General features: G+C 38.2%; 1 protein-coding gene across 1 annotated transcript in view; it reads left to right on the top strand.

Annotated features, from left to right (window-relative positions):
- The first annotated feature begins 7,540 nt into the window (after positions 1 to 7,540).
- The window catches only part of PDE4D (phosphodiesterase 4D), a 1,027,393-nt gene continuing 1,018,803 nt past the window's right edge, over positions 7,541 to 16,130 (top strand). The window contains exon 1 of the mRNA XM_035014471.1: positions 7,541 to 7,752. Within this exon, the coding sequence (XP_034870362.1) occupies positions 7,747 to 7,752 (6 nt within the window). The 5' untranslated portion in view covers positions 7,541 to 7,746. The remainder of the gene's footprint in view (positions 7,753 to 16,130) is intronic.

Raw genomic sequence — 16,130 nt, 5'->3', positions numbered from 1 at the left:
TCGCTTAACCAACTGAGCCACCCAGGCACCCGCAACTAGGTTTTTGAGTCAGATTTCCCAGGCCTTGAATCTTAGAGCTAGGTTTATTCCCTTTCCATAAGAAGTTTGCCTTCCTCTTTCTCTGTTCGTTTTGATGCGTAACAGATTCTCCTTCTCTGGAGATTGTTAGGACACCAGCAAGTGAGGATTCCCTGGCTTCTGCCTTCCTGCTGGACCACACAAGTAGCCAGGCTAATTTATGCCACATCATTCTCAATCCCACGATGCAAGACTCCATTTAGACCGGTACTGCTCTCGTCAATGATCCTACTTTCCTAGGAACATGATCACTGTGACAATTTGTACCTGTGTGCTCTCTCTGCCAATCTCCAAATCACAGAAAGCTGTTAATTCCAAATCACCTTTTGCAAAATACAACTCGAAGTCTTCTCACAGGTTGCTGTGAGTATGTTGGACAACTAGAATGTTGAAGTGCTTTTTCGTTCTTTTGATTTTTATTACTCAAAAAACTTCATTTTTTAAAAATTTCATTTTCCAACACTGCTGGTGCCTTCAACCATTTCACAATGATTTTCTGTTCCTCAGTAAGAAAAGCATGCTTGGTCATGTCCTGAGCATGTTTAGCACATGGGGAACCACCGTAGGCCCTGCTGACATGTTCTTTTTTTTTGTCTGTTTGTTTCAGGCCACCTTATAAGAACTCTAGGTCTCACAGCATGAACTCCTCAAAGCTAGCCTAGGCACACACACAGGCCTCAGCTGTGACTTAAACTCATGCTCCAGTGTGCGTGTGTGAACGTGTTTCCTAAGAGCTATTGTGTGTGTGTGTGTGTGTGTGTGTGTTATCTCTCTGTAGCGCTCTGGATAAATGGGGATAAATGGTGAAACTGCTTCATGTGTAAGTTCATCTCACCCTTTTTCAAGAGCATCTATAATTTAGTTGTAATTTAGGTATTCTCTTGTCGGAAAGAATGTGAGATTGAAGAACCCCAAGAAGAGTGGTAGTTCTTGAAGACGGGAATAGGAATCTCAGATGTTTGCAGCTGTTGTTTCCAGAATGGTGTCAGATGTGTGGCTGACTTATTGGTGCTTGATGTTGTGAAGGAAGAGTATATGAAGGAAGTAAAAGCCAGTGTAAACAATCTAGATCCACTTAGGAATTTGTGGCAAAATGCACTTTATGAACAGCTGATAAGGATGGAGAGTGTAAGCAAGTGGCTTCAGGCTAACAGCAGCAGACTCTTTCTTCCTTTCTTCTTTGTCTCCTCTCTTCCTTCCTTCCTTTCTTTATTCCTTCCTCCTTCCCTTCCTTCCTCCCTTCCTTCCTTCATTCCTTTCTTCTTTCCTATTTCTGCTTAATAAATAGACCTATTAATTCTTTCCTTTATCTCTAATTATTCTTTTTATTTCTACTAAAAATGTTTGATTCATTTTTATTCTGTTCTATATCTCAACATAAATACTAAAGACTATGTATTTTCCTGTGAATGCAGCATTAGCTGTCTTTTATAGGCTATGATATATAATATTTTCATTATAGTTGTTTTCTAGAAAGTCTGCAATTGAAATTTCTTTTTTTTTGCTTGGATCTAAAAATTATTTAACAGATGTTTTTAGAATTTCTAGGTCTAAGAGATTTTTGTTGTTGGTCTCTGATTTTATTGTTTCTAGTTTTCAGATTGTGAATAGAAATGGTCTATATTACCTCTACTACCTGGAATTATGAGGTTTTCTTTTGGGCTTACTATGTTATCAATTTTCATGAATATTCAAAGTGCTTTAAAAGCAGGAGTATTCTCATTATTGGAGGACATAAGTTAATGTGCATGTATGTTATCTATAATATTAAACTTATTGTTTATTTTTGAGTCTTCTCTCACTTTATTTTTTGATAATTGAGAGACACAAAATTGCAGCATCAGCTACTCTGTCCTTCGTTCTCCCTTTCCTTCCAGTTTTCTTTTTCTTTCAGAGAGAGAGAGGGATGGGGAACAGGGGAGAGAGGGGGGGGATCAAGCAGGCTCCATGCCCAGTGCAGAGCCCTACATGGGGCTCAATCTCATGACCCTGAGATTATGACCTGAGCTGAAATCAAGAGTGGAACACTTAACCGGCTGAGCCACCCAGGTGCCTGTCCTTCTAGTTTTCTTACTTCCATTATTTCTATACTATCAGGGTGTTTTACATTTGTATCCTATTCTCTCAATCTTATTCTCACTTCCTTCTGTGATTAAATTCAGCTAGTGCCCATCATTTATTTTTTATCCCAAAAGTTTCCCAGTCATCTTCTTGTTTTCTCAGCAACAGCTCATTGGAAAAATATTCCTTGAGTTTGTGGATATTCATAAATGCTTGCCTATAATTTTTATCCTTGAAGAACAATTTGGCTTAAAATTTTGTTGCGTGATTGCTTTTTAGGTGTCTCTCCACTGTCTTCTGCTGTTGAAGTTTTCCAGTACAAAGTCTGATGCAAAGCTCATTCTGTTTTCCTTATTCATGACTAGTAGTTTAGTTTGCAGCCCCCAAGGATTCTTTATTTGTAATATTTAACATTTTTAGCAGAATATCTTAGTATTTACCATCTGGATCAATTTTCCTAGGTAAATAACATGCTATGAAAAATGTTTTTGGGAAGGGAATGCTTGGTGAGTTATAGATAAGTGTTTTTAAAATTATCTTTGCTTTCTTCTAAAGTGATTCTCATTATTAAATATGTTATATCTCCTTTGTTTCTGGACTTATCACTTCAAATATTTTGAAATTCCTTCTTTAGTCCTGTTGATTTCCTTTACTTTTTGCATGTCTGATGTGGTATCTACTATGTCTAATTTATCTGGTTATCATTGTAGTGGAATCTTTTTTAAAAGATGGCTCTTCATTTGGCCTCAATTTCTTTCCTGAATTCTGTTAGTTTCCTTCCACGTCTTCCTGTTGTTTGGACATCACTTCACCTCCTTTTGGCTGGCAAACTTTCAGTGAATTCTATATTTTCACTTCTTTTAGATTTATAATCATTTTGATAATTAAAAAAAATCATGTTAGAATATCAGGTTATACTTTTCCTCTGTGCTGTTGGATCATTTTTCTGACTTGTTCTCTTCCTCTTCAGGGGTTTTTGCTGCTCTCTCCTTTTTTTCTTTTTGGTGGTGTCTTGGTATGAAGGTGATGATCTTTTCTCTAAAATGAAACCTTAAATTAGAATGAGTTTGATATTCCTGTACCACCAGTTTGAGGAGGATCCAGTGAGGCAGGTTGGGAGGTGCTATAGCAGCTTCCTCAATTTCAGAGCTTAAGGGTTTCCCCTCTGTGACTCAGCGGTGCTTTGTGCAGACAGATGGTCTTCTGCCTAGGCACCCGGACCCTGAGCAGCCCTCACTCCCGCCCCCCCGCCCCAGTGCCTGGAACACTCAGGGCCATCTGCCCCCACCACCTGCAGTTTGTTTGGTTTGGGGTGTTGGGCCCAGTGCATGCTTATAGGCAATTTAGTATTTGTGGGTTTTTCTCTTTCCTAATTTTGCTAAAACTGGTGTGTGTGTATGTGTGCATGCGTGCATGTATGTGTGTATTGTATGGAGGGGGGAAAGTGTGGTTTTCACTCACGTTGTTGCTAGTTTTAAAGAGAATTGGAACTTAGCAACACTTCCTTAAAGACATAAAATGCTGAAAGTTAAAGAGGAGAAAGAGCAAGATTCTCGGTTCTCATTTCCCTCCTGCCAGCTCTTCTGCCAAGATAGCCCTGCCTCCCTCCCTTTGCTGGAGATCCTCTCACACTGATGGTGGACAGTGGATGGAGATCTATGGCTTCTGTGAGTCCATGATGCAGCTCCACAACATACCAGTTATGTTCATCCTGTTTCCTTCTCACACAGGCTACCTTTGTCAAAGGCAAAGAAGAATTGGCTGGCTAGGGGAAGAAGGTGGTGCTCCACTCCAGTGAGAAAAAACAGAAGCCCTGGGTGAAAAAAAATCAGGCCTGACTCGACCTACTTATGCAATTAATGTTCTACTCAGCTTTTGACTAATTATTCAGAGGCTGATTATGCTCCCTTATATTTGTTTGGTTTAGGCTATGTGTTGGCAGTTTTACTGAGAGTTGGCCCAAGGCAAGGAGTACATGGAAGTCCGTCTTAAATCACCTTGTCTTATTGTGACCCGTGATAAAAGCCTTAGTGAGAAAGAAATTCAGTTTAGTTGAGGGTAACAGACATTGATTGGGTACTAGGTGTTAGAGTTAGATTTAGAACTAAGTAAGAAATAGTCCCTACTCTTATAAGTAAGCAGTTTTACTCATGTGGGTAATTTCACTTTACATCCAGTGAGGTTGATGCTGTTGACTAAGAAAGAAGTTTTTAGTCTCTTTTTATTTCCAGTAGCACATATGAACAGGTATATATCTGGTTTCCATCTGGGTCTCAGGGTTCTGTAATCTTCAGAACAGAGGTCCTTTATGTCTTCTCTATTACTGGATTCCTCATGCCCATCACAGCACCTGATATAACACAGACACACACACACACGCCTATGCACACACAGGCACATATAACACATCAAATCAATAAAAAAATACATTGATAGGACCGTTGTTTCTAACTGATCTCTAACATCACTTTGTTCTGATAATTGTAAATTTTATATATCTCTGAAAGCAAGTAAAATATCAATTTTAAATTATACACACATTGACCATGTCATCTCAAACACTCAAATCTAAAATATCTTATACCCAAATGGTGAGACAATTAACTGTAGTTAATGTATATAGCTGTACTCTGAACACTGTATAATCTGACATTTTAGTGAGAACAAGTTCAGAAAAACAGTTCACGATCTCTTTTTACTTACATTGTGTATGCTGTGTGTGTGGTTTTCGGATGTGAATGGGGTTTGGAATCAGAAAGACAAGGCTTCGTGGTGCTGTTTGCCGCTAGCTGTGTATTTGTCCTTCAGCCAAAGACTTCATCTTTCCAAGACCTGGTTTTCTCATTTGTAAATAAAGATCACAACAATTCACAGCATTCAATGAAGCAGCATCTAATACATGGCCATTAAGAATCACTAGTTCTGTTCCATTCTCATTTTAAACTCTCTGCCCTCTTCAGAACTCCATTCTCTGGCTCTGGTTTTCAGAATAAGAGCATTACTGGTTCATAATCATTTTTAACTTAAACGCATCACTTCCTATTTGGTTGCAATGAATATCAATAAGAGTTCACTGTTCTGAAGCCCTCAAAATACACTGTTGGTCCAAGACCCGGTTGACAAGTAAGAGCCTCACTAAATGAAGAAACACCCATTTTAATGGTGTTTTCTTAGGCTTTAATTGAGAAAGAAAAGAAAGAAGAGATTTGGTAAAAAGACTTGGGAATGAGATTAAAGAACTTGATTTTTTCTTGTAAACTAATGGCCTGGAAGCCATGTAATTAAATCCCATAAAGGCTCTGAATTCTATTATTTCCTCATGGAACCATCATGATTGCCTCAGTCATTAGCTTTACGGATGTCAGCCTCGACCAGCATATTTCTGGTCTCATTAAAACTATGCATTAGTGTTCAGTGACTTATAAAAGTAAACTTCCTTCTAGATCACTTTGTGTGCCTCTACTGTAACATCCAAATAAATGAATGGCATGAAAAGGACCATAATTTAAAGTTGCTTTTTCTCATTCTGTATAATGGGTATTTTTTTGAAGATTTTATTTATTTATTTGACAGAGACACAGCGAGAGAGGAAACACAAGCAGGGGGAGTGGGAGAGGGAGAAGCGGGCTTCCCATGAGCAGGGAGCCCGATGTGGGGCTCGATCCCAGGACCCTGGGATCATGACCTGAGCTGAAGACAGACACTTAATGACTGAGCTACCCAGGTGGGTGGCTCTATATAGTGGTTTAAAAATTTTTTTTTGTATTTACTTATTTTTTCTTTGAGAGAGAGAAGGTGGTGAGAAGGGCAGAGGGAGAGGGAGAGAGAACATCTCAAGCAGACTCCACACTCAGTGCAGAGCCCCATACAGGGCTTGATCTCATGACTCTGAGATCATGACCTGGGCCAAAATCAAGAGTCAGATACCACTCAGGCACCCCTATAGTTTTATTCTTAAGCATAGTAAGGTTGAGTTCTAGAGCAAACAATTTGACATTGTAAAATTTTAAGTTTTGTTTTCTCCTTTTGAAAGAAAATGAGTAGCTTATTCAGATTCCCTCTGGAAGAATTTGATTAAATAATATTTTTTTAAAATTCTGTTACATAGCTTTTGCTTTTCTTGCTTCATGCCAGTTGTTTTCATAAATGTCAGATTTCCCTTTGTGAATTTTGCTTTCCATGAGGGGAAGACAAATGACTAGCTCTCATACCAAAATATAAGTATTGAGCAAAATAAAGTAACTATATTAGTTTCCTAGGGCTTCTGTAACAAAGCACCACAAACGAGTGGCTTAAACAATGGAAATTTTTTGTCTCCCAGTTCTGTAGGCTAGAAATTTGAAATCAGGGTATTGGCTAGGTTGATTACTTCTAAGGGTTATGAGAGAGGGATTTGTTCCAGACCTTTCTCCTTGGCTTGTAGAAAGCTAACTTCTATATATCTTTACATTGTCTTCCCTTTATGCATATCTGTGTTCAAAATTCCCCTTTTATTATAAGGATTTCAGTCATATTTGATTAGGGCTCACCCTAAAGACCTCATTTGAACTTACTTGCCTCTGTAAAGACCCCATCTCCAAATAAGGTCACATTCTAAGGTAGTAGAGATGAGGACTTCAATATATGCATTTTGGGGAGACAACATTCAACCCATAACTATAACCATTTAAATATGAGCATTCTTTGCCTTTTAACTTGGGAGTCCCTCTACAATGCTAAACAATGCATTCTTGGTATATACTATATAGAACACTAAAAAAAAAAAGGATTTCTCCATTTTTGTTAACTTCCAAATTAATCTGCAACTTTGTTTTTGAGGTTTCATAAAATGTCCCATCAGGGACTCCTTTTAATTATTCACTCTTCACCACTGACAGATCATTCCCTGAGATGCAGTAATGTGTACTGTGAGACTCAGGATATATGGAAACTCAGCCTTGTTAAAGTCATACAATTAGTATGTGACAGAGCTGAGATTCAAATCTTTATCTCATCGACTGTGAAGTTAATGCTATTTATATGGTCAACACTATCATATTTTAAAATGTTCATTTACTATTTGTCTTTTAAATTAAAAAATACTGCTTTTCATGATTGCAGATGTAGCAGGTACTCAATGAGGAAAATTTAGGGGAAAAAATCTCCCAGAATTATAGAGATGAGTATTAAAATTACCCATGATTTTACCATCCAGAGATAGCCATTATATGTTAGCTTTCAGAATACATGTATAAGCATTTTTATAATTCCACTTATATATTTATATCTATAGAACTACATATGTAATTTTTTGTATCACTGAAAGTTCCTTGCAAAAAGTTTTCAAATCTCAAATCATTTGCCCAAATAGAGATCACCCTTATCTTACTGAAGAATTTTTTTTAATTATTTGAAATAAGAATTCTTTTCATTGTTGGATTATTTTGGAGAGGATATGGCACAAGGCAATAGAGTTGCACCTGCAATTTAACTTTCTGTTCTTACTTCCTGCTGTAGGGTGCCAAGGGATGACTGGTCCAAGACAGAGTGAAGGCAGGGGTGACAGCCAGCACTTTGTCTTTTTTTCACTCTCTGTTTAATCTCTGAAACCAAGACTTCTACCTACGCATGAAGGTACTTGAATAAGTAGCCCTCTCTCCCTCCCAATGATATAAAAACTGGGATAGTTCTCAGGAGAGAGCCCCCTCCCTACCACAGAATCTGAGGCAAAAAATAAGGGGAAACTCTTTGGCCACTCTCCTAAATATAAGGAGAAGACCTTAAAAAGAGCATGATGTCTGTGACAACCATATCTAGATATTACAGAATTAAGAGAACCCACTGATTCTTTTCAGAGGATGACCAGGAGAACCTAAATCATGTCAGGATCTGGGGACAGAATCTGTGATGAGTACATCCTTTTGTTTGATTACAGTGTCATTCCAAGGCTTCTCCAGGGAGATCTTACACATTCCTCACCATTTTGCTTTTTTATATTATGTGACTTATATGTTTAGCCCAACATTGCTTCTTCTGAACCCATTAGATCTATCTGATATTTAAACACTTGTAATCTGTTGGTTTGAGGTTTGACTCTCAAAGTTTTGGTGTGGAATCAGTCCTGATGAAATGCTTGAACCGGGCAGGTTGTCTTTCATGGGGGACGGGCTCTGGCTTGCGCTGGCTACAGTGGCATAGCTGATTATAAGTCTCCCCTTGCAGACTTGGTTGTCTATAGTAGCCCCAGTCACTTGTGGCCTACATCCATGGATCTTGCTCCAGGGCTTGTGATGGACCTAGATCCTATTCACATGATAAATATGGCCTTAGTTCCAGCTGGTGATGATAGGTGATTGGTGATTCACTTTAGCACTCACTGGAATAGAGTTAAAGGAACTTCACTGCAGAATGAGTGAGATTTTTGTGGTGTTTCTGCTGAGGTTGTTTAAGATTGTTTTGGAGTATAAAGGTCCTGACTCTGATCCTAGTGCCTTCCATGAGCACCTTAGGCATCTGTCTGCCTTAGGCAGCAGATGGAGTCACTGCAACTCATTCACTTTATAGTCAGGTATCCTTATACTACCTTATAATTTACTTTTTCAGATCGTTGTGACAAGTTTTCTACTCTTATGGAAAATTCCTCTCATGGTTAAAGCTTTCAGGAAGTGCTATGAAGCTTAATAACTCTCTCTACTGAATAGGAATAATTATGCGCTGGTTCATAAAATGTACTCATGGTCTCATTTAGTTATTAGAAAGGCTAGAATACTGATTCTTGAACGTGAAAAAATTTATAGGCTAAAGAATCATAGTATCAAACAGTTCTTTTGTTTCTAAAGCTCTTTGGAGATGGAGTAACAAATCAGTTAATAATCAAAGCAATGATTTATCATTTGATTTTATACCAGAAAGCCTACATATTTATTTAAAAATAAAGCTCCCACTTATGCTACGTTATCAGAAAAGTTATGTGAAAATTCCATCTCAGTCTCCTATTGTTTTACCTGAAATATTTAAGGCTTTCTTAACATAAATTGTCACAAGTATGTGCTTATTCTAGTTGACATTTAACTGATCAGCATGTAAATGTGTGTGTGTGTGTGTGTTTGCTACCAGAATAAAAGTGGCATTTCTAAACTGCAGAATATTTTCACTGAGTATAATAGGTGGCTCTCATGCCCTCTTATTGCTAAGCAATTAAAAAATTATCAGAACATGTGCTTTTAAAAATGATCACAGCTGTAAAGTCTCTTGTGTTAGTATTGGCAGTCTCTCCCTTCGATTTAGAATTTTGTATCTTGTTAGAATAATTGCATTATTTTCAGATCCCTTTTTTACCTAGATGTGGCCTCTAGCCTAGCCCTCTAAATTAATCAGAACTTTTTCGGTTGCAAGTGACAGAAATACAACTCAAGGTGGGTTAAGCTATTTGAATAATACAAATAATGATGACAGTGTGTGAGTTATCATAGCTGGAATGGTATTTGAAGACTTATAACTAAAAAGAATGACTGTAGAGAGGTGCTTGGGTGGTTCGTTTGGTTGAGCGTGTGACTCTTGATCAAGTCTTGACCTGATGATCCTGAGTTTGAGCCCCACACTGGGGCTGCATTGGGCATGGGGCCTTACTTGAAAACAAACAAACAAAAAAAACAAAACAAATAACTGTAGAGACTTACCTCATTACCTTATCATTGGTGGGGCTTTTTTTCTCCATCAGTCTCCTATCTCTTCTTGGTTTCATCCACACACAGGCTCTCTCCACCTGAAAAGGAAGATGGTGGCACAGCTTCCTGTTGATAAGAGCTTCTTTCTTCCATTATCTATATATCAATATAGGGAAGGATTCTGCTTAGCTCATTGGTTGGATCATATGTTTACTCTCTGGACACATTACTGTTAGTAGGAAAATGAGATAATACAACTGGTTATTCCTGGGAATTAGAAAAAGAAGCCCTGCCAGACTCATGTAAAATGAGGGTGTGATGGTTTCTCAAAGGACAGGAGGCTAACCAATCATAAATACCTGTCTACACATCCTAAAGCTATATTCCCTTTCCCCCATTCTTTGCTGCCCCAACCACCCCCAAATCTGCTTGTCTCAAACTCTTTCTCCTCTCATTTCTTGCTTTTCCATAGGAATATTAACCTCCAAGTAATGTTTTCAGACTCCTACCCCTTAAAAGACAGGACAGTAACAGCTTCATTATATTTACAATTTCAATGGGCTAAATAAAGTCCATACTGTCCTTTTTGTACTTCCAGGTGGATTATTGCTTTTAGGAAAAATTAAATTAATAAACTGAGCAGTTATTTAATAATATTTCATGAAACCTATGACAAGCATGGGAACTAAACAGGCAGAATTGGTGTTGATATTCATGTTGGGACTGTGTCCTGGAGGCCCCTGCTCTAACTCAAGCTTCACTTTCCTGGTTGCTGGATAGTGGCAGGATCCTAGGTATTTTGGGGACTAGGGCAGATTAATAGTTGGGGATTCAGAGAAGGTCAAACCAGCAACTACTTACTAACCAGCACACAGACTGTCCTCATATTTTTGCAATGATATGTAATTGCTGACTTTCTAACCTGGGTTACATGTATGTGTGTAGGATTAACAGTTATATAAGAGAATTACTCCGAGTAAATGACTTTAAGAGAATTGTTTAGGACGTGGACCAAAGATGATGTGCTTTTAAAACAGCTTGTTTCCTTGTTGATTTTGTTTTAGCTGGTTTCCTTGTTGATTTTGTTTTATTTTGCTTTCCCTGCATGTATTTCAAATGGGTCATCAAGCCTCTTAAAATTGTATGTGAATTTTGGTGGATAAATGAAATATGCATAATTTTTTTTTCTGGGAAGCCAGTTACTTCTACCAGGTTTTCAAACAGGCCATTCTATACACACACACACACACACACACACACACACACACACAGATGAAGTGTTAAAAATCACTGTCATAAAATTTTATAATTTCCATCAATATGGAAAAATAAAACTTATATAAAGACTTTATGTAAGAGTAGTGTCAATAACTAAATTAAATTTTAAAAAGAGTGGGAACGTGCATAGTACATGCCTATGGTTCCTCACTCAAGATTTCTCTCCGATGCTTACAACACTATTTTTATGCTTACTCCTGCAGTCATATTAATCATCACATGAGGTGTTTACTTTGTTTCCATTTAGCTTAGCTCATTACCAGTTCTGGTTCACATGAACTCACAGGTAAAAACTACAAGTATTCTTGTATTAGTCCTTATAAATTTTTCCATAGAGTGATAAGGTATGAAACAGTGCTCCATATCAAAGATAATTGGGCCTAAAGCTTGTCTGCTTTTATAGAACAGTAGCTAGAAAAGTTTCAGTTTGCAATTTATAATGAGGAAAACTAGCTTAAACTTTAGAGGGAATGTCTAATAAGCCAGAAGGTTAAAAACCAAGTGGGGTCAGAGTTGTCTCTTTTACAAATGGTGAAGTCTAAACTTAGGCCCTAGCCAGGCCAGACTATGCCCTGAGAGATATTAAGGATAAACAATTGCCAAGGAACAAACCCATTATTAAGACCAAAACTTAAACAATTCTAGAGGCACTTCCTTAAACAGTTCTACATATGCGTTATTGATCTTGAAATTTTTTAGGAAAAGCTATACAGTAGTAAAGAGTATTCCTGAGCCCTAGGCAATGAGTAAGTAAGGAGTATACTTACTGGGGCCAATGATTCTATTTTGATAATTTAAGTAAAGTAAAGTTCTCAGGTATTACATCTGGTTATGAATATCTAGGAGTCAATTTTCCACAATGTTTACATCCTTCCTTGATTATTATAGCTGATGACCAAGCTCAGGTTTTCCAATATAAATGTATTGTACTGAGTTTGTTTTAAAAGAATGTGGCTAAAATTAACAAGTCAGGAAACAACAAATTTTGGGGAGGGTGTGGAGAAAGGGGAACCCTCTTATACTGTCGGTGGGAAGGCAAGCTGGTGCAGCCACTCTGGAAAACAGTATGGAGGGTCCTCAAAAAGTTGAAAATAGAGCTACCTTACGACCCAGCAATTGCACTACTGGGTATTTACCCCAAAGATACAAATGTAGGGATCCGAGGGGGTACATGCACCCTGATGTTTATAGCAGCAATGTCCACAATAGCCAAACTATGGAAAGAGCCAAGATGTCCATCGACAGATGAATGGATAAAGAAGATGTGGTATATATATATATATATATATATATATATATATATATATATATATATAATATACACAATGGAATATTATGTAGCCATCAAAAGGAATGAAATCTTGCCATTTGCAACGATGTGGATGGAACTGGAGGGTAGTATGCCTGAGCAAAATAAGTCAATCAGAGGAAGACATATATCGTATGACCTCACTGATATGAAGAATTCTTACTCTCAGGAAACAAACTGAGGGTTGCTGGAGTGGTGGGGGTTGGGAGGGATGGGGTGGCTGGGTGATAGACATTGGGGAGGGTATGTGCTATGGTGAGCACTGTGAATTGTGTAAGACTGTTCAATCACAGACCTGTACCTATGAAACAAATAATACATTATATGTTAAAAAAAAAGAAGATAGTAGGAAGGAAAAAATGAAGGGGGAGAAATCGGAGGGGGAGACGAACCATGAGAGACTATGGACTCTGAGAAACAAACTGAGGGTTCTGGAAGGAGGGGGTGGGGGGATGGGTTAGCCCGGTGATGGGTATTAAAGAGGGCACGTACTGAATGGAGCACTGGGTGTTATACACAAACAATGAATCATGGAACACTACATCAAAAACTAATGATGTAATGTATGGTGATTAACATAACAAAATAAAAAAATGTTAAAAAAGAATGTAAGAATGTTAAAAGCTAATACAAAGAGTATTTTGAACAAATAACACTATTGTTTTTAACAGTGAAATTAACTAGAAGCATTTGCACAGATATGAAGGAAAAGAAGAAAATGCATAATGTAATCACCACCTTTTCACAAATCTTGGACTAGTTACGGACAATTCAATAAGATATTAAAAATGATTTAAAGACTTAAATAAAAAAATACAATGGAATATTACTCAGCCATCAGAAAGGCTGAATACTTACGATTTACATCAACATGGATGGAACTGGAGGGGATTATGTTGAGCAAAATAAGTCAATCAGAGAAAGACAATTATCATAAGGTTTCACTCATATGTGGAATATAAGAAACAGTGCAGAGTATCATAGGGGAAGGGAGGGAAAACTGAATGGGAAGTCATCAGAGAGGGAGAAAACCCATGAGAGACTCTTAACAAACTGAGGGTTGCTGGAGGGGAAGGGGACTGGGGAGATGGGGTAACGGTGATGGGCATTAAGGAAGGCACATGATGTGATGAACACTGGGTGTTATATAAGACTGATGAATCACTAAACTCTACATCTGAAACTAATGATGTACTGTATGTTGGCTAATTGAATTTAAATTAAGAATATGAGATTTCATAGTTTGACGTTATAAAACTCATGATTGCCTTCTACTTTTCCCTTTTTCATGTTTTTACTTTAGCCTATCCTTTTTCCCTCCTTGTTTTGTTTTGGCTACTCAACATATCTTATCAAATGTAGCACTATTCCCATATTTGGTGTCCAAAATTACACAATTCATCTGGTGTGAGGTGAAGGAGAAATTTCTTTTTAAAGGTACTTGAGATGAATCCCTAACAGGCCCTGGGTTAATTCACATATTCAACAAATATTTATTATACATCTGTAAGTCAGCATCAGCAGTGTTCATTGCAGTGAGGAAAATGGACCTGGCATACAGTTAAATGGAGGAGAGTGACATGAACTAATCAGGTGAACAAATAACCATATAGTTCCATATAATTCCAAGCAAGCATAAAAGCTCAAAAAAAAAAAAAAAAAAGAAAGAAAGAAAGAAAAAAAAAAAGATCAGAGAGCTTGGAAAAGTAATAGAAGGGGTTACCTCTGATGGAGAGAAGGGAGAGGTTGTAGCAAACTTCTTTGGGAAGGAAATATGTTAGCAATGACCTGAAGAATGAGAAGGTGTCAGCAATTGTGGGGGAAGGAAGAGCTAAGTAGAGAGAGTAGCATGGCCCAAGGTCTACTCAGGAGCTGAAGGAAGGCCAGTATGGGTACAATGAGTGGGAGAGAGAATGGCATGAAATGAAGAAAGACAGAGCTTCGTGGAAACCCTGGTGCTGTTCACCAAGTATGTGGCATTCTGCCTCTGGCCAGACACAAGCTACTGGCTCCATTGTGTTTGGGTAGGGTCGTGATGCTTGAGCTAACTGGTGAGTTGTGAACACAAGTGATGCATATAATGTTCTCGTCAGTTCCTAAGTAAGGCTAGTAACAGTTCAGATCACCTTTGCCCTGGTGTTGGGCCTCTTAGCCATCTGCAGAACAAAGAGGAAACGTGGTGTTGGGTGCTATATAAAGGGAAGCAGAGGTCAGGAAGAAGAGGGAAAGGTCTCTTTCAGAGGCAGAACTGAGAGGTAAAATTATTTCGTGTGATGTTGTAGTAGGTTCTGCTAGAGTGGGGGGTGGCAGGCAGGTGGGTGGAAAGAACCTTCCTTTCATGTGAAGAAGGAAGAGAAGGATGTGAAGTAGAGCCTGTGACCTTGGTGAAGTTGCCCTTCTCAGACTCTAATGCTTCCTAGGAATCAAGAATGAGGTATTAGTCACCTCCCATGCCCTGAGAACATTTCCAGAGCGGCCCAAGGCCATTGATGTAGCTGTTTATCAGTCCTGCCTGCTCAGAACTCAAGAACCTGTGATCCTGTCAGGAAGGCAGGTGACCCCATCTTTTGATAGCTGTTAGACTCTACCTGGTGTAGAGCTATGCCTGAGGCCTGCTGGGGAACATGATATTGTACCTTCCCCCATTCCCATCTTTGAAAATATTCAACACTTCATAGTGCCCTACTGAAGTCAGACCACGGGCACTACAGGGAGCTGTGCTCTTTCACCCAGGTCTGTGAATTCTGTAGTCTGAGAAGGCATCACATAGGTTACCTTGTTGTGCGTACTTTTAAGAACACCATTTCAAACTCTCAATTAACATGTGTTCCCTTGGGGCGCCTGGGTGGCTCAGTCGTTAAGCGTCTGCCTTCGGCTCAGGTCATGATCCCGGGGTCCTGGGATCGAGCCCTGCATCGGGCTCCCTGCTCGGCGGGAAGCCTGCTTCTCCCTCCCCCACTCCCTCTGCTTGTGTTCCCTCTGTCGCTGTGTCTCTCTCTGTCAAATAAATAAATAAAATCTTTAAAAAAAAAAAACCCCAAAAAACATGTGTTCCCTTTTCTGAAACAGATCTGCCTGACAACCAATCCAATTGGAGTTACAATTTCTCTTTTCCAGTTTCCCTTTTCATAATTTTCCCTCTCCCGCTTGACAAAGAGATTCACTTCTTTCCCACCGCAGACTTCACTATGGTGCATTGCTATGCAAAATATCTAACATGTTTCCAATAGAAATCAAAAGGACAATTTGAATTACTATCTTGGTACTGATAAAAGAGTGATTAAAAAAGTGAATTACTCTTATTGAGTAACCTTTTTTTTGTGCAAAAAAAGTACATATCAATTCTTTACTTTTAACAAAATTGAAGGACTTATTTCAAGTCTACAGCTGATAGACATTTGAGAATGATGATATCACATCCTCAGTTTTGGGTGTTTTTTTGGCATGTGTCTGGATTTAAGGATCTAATAATATTACCATAATGAAACTTACCCCATTCCCACATACCTATTTAGTTGTAGCACTTATTATAAAACTTAAATATAGGAATATAATTTATTCTAACAGTGAAATATATTCACCCTCAAATAAATGAACAGGTTGAGAAATTCAAAACCATTTGTCTCATTAAGAGATGAATTTCCAATGAAATTTTAGTTTTACATTAAGCAGTTATTAAAACTTATTAAATGTTTTGAATAACTATGTACTAAACGATGTGACTATAATGATAACTCCACTCAGAAGAAAAATTTTAA

This window comes from Mirounga leonina, unplaced genomic scaffold (assembly GCF_011800145.1).
Source record: "Mirounga leonina isolate KUSES-001 unplaced genomic scaffold, KU_Mleo_1.0 Mir_168, whole genome shotgun sequence".
NCBI lineage: Eukaryota > Metazoa > Chordata > Mammalia > Carnivora > Phocidae > Mirounga > Mirounga leonina.
This window is presented reverse-complemented; position numbering and strand designations above follow the sequence as displayed.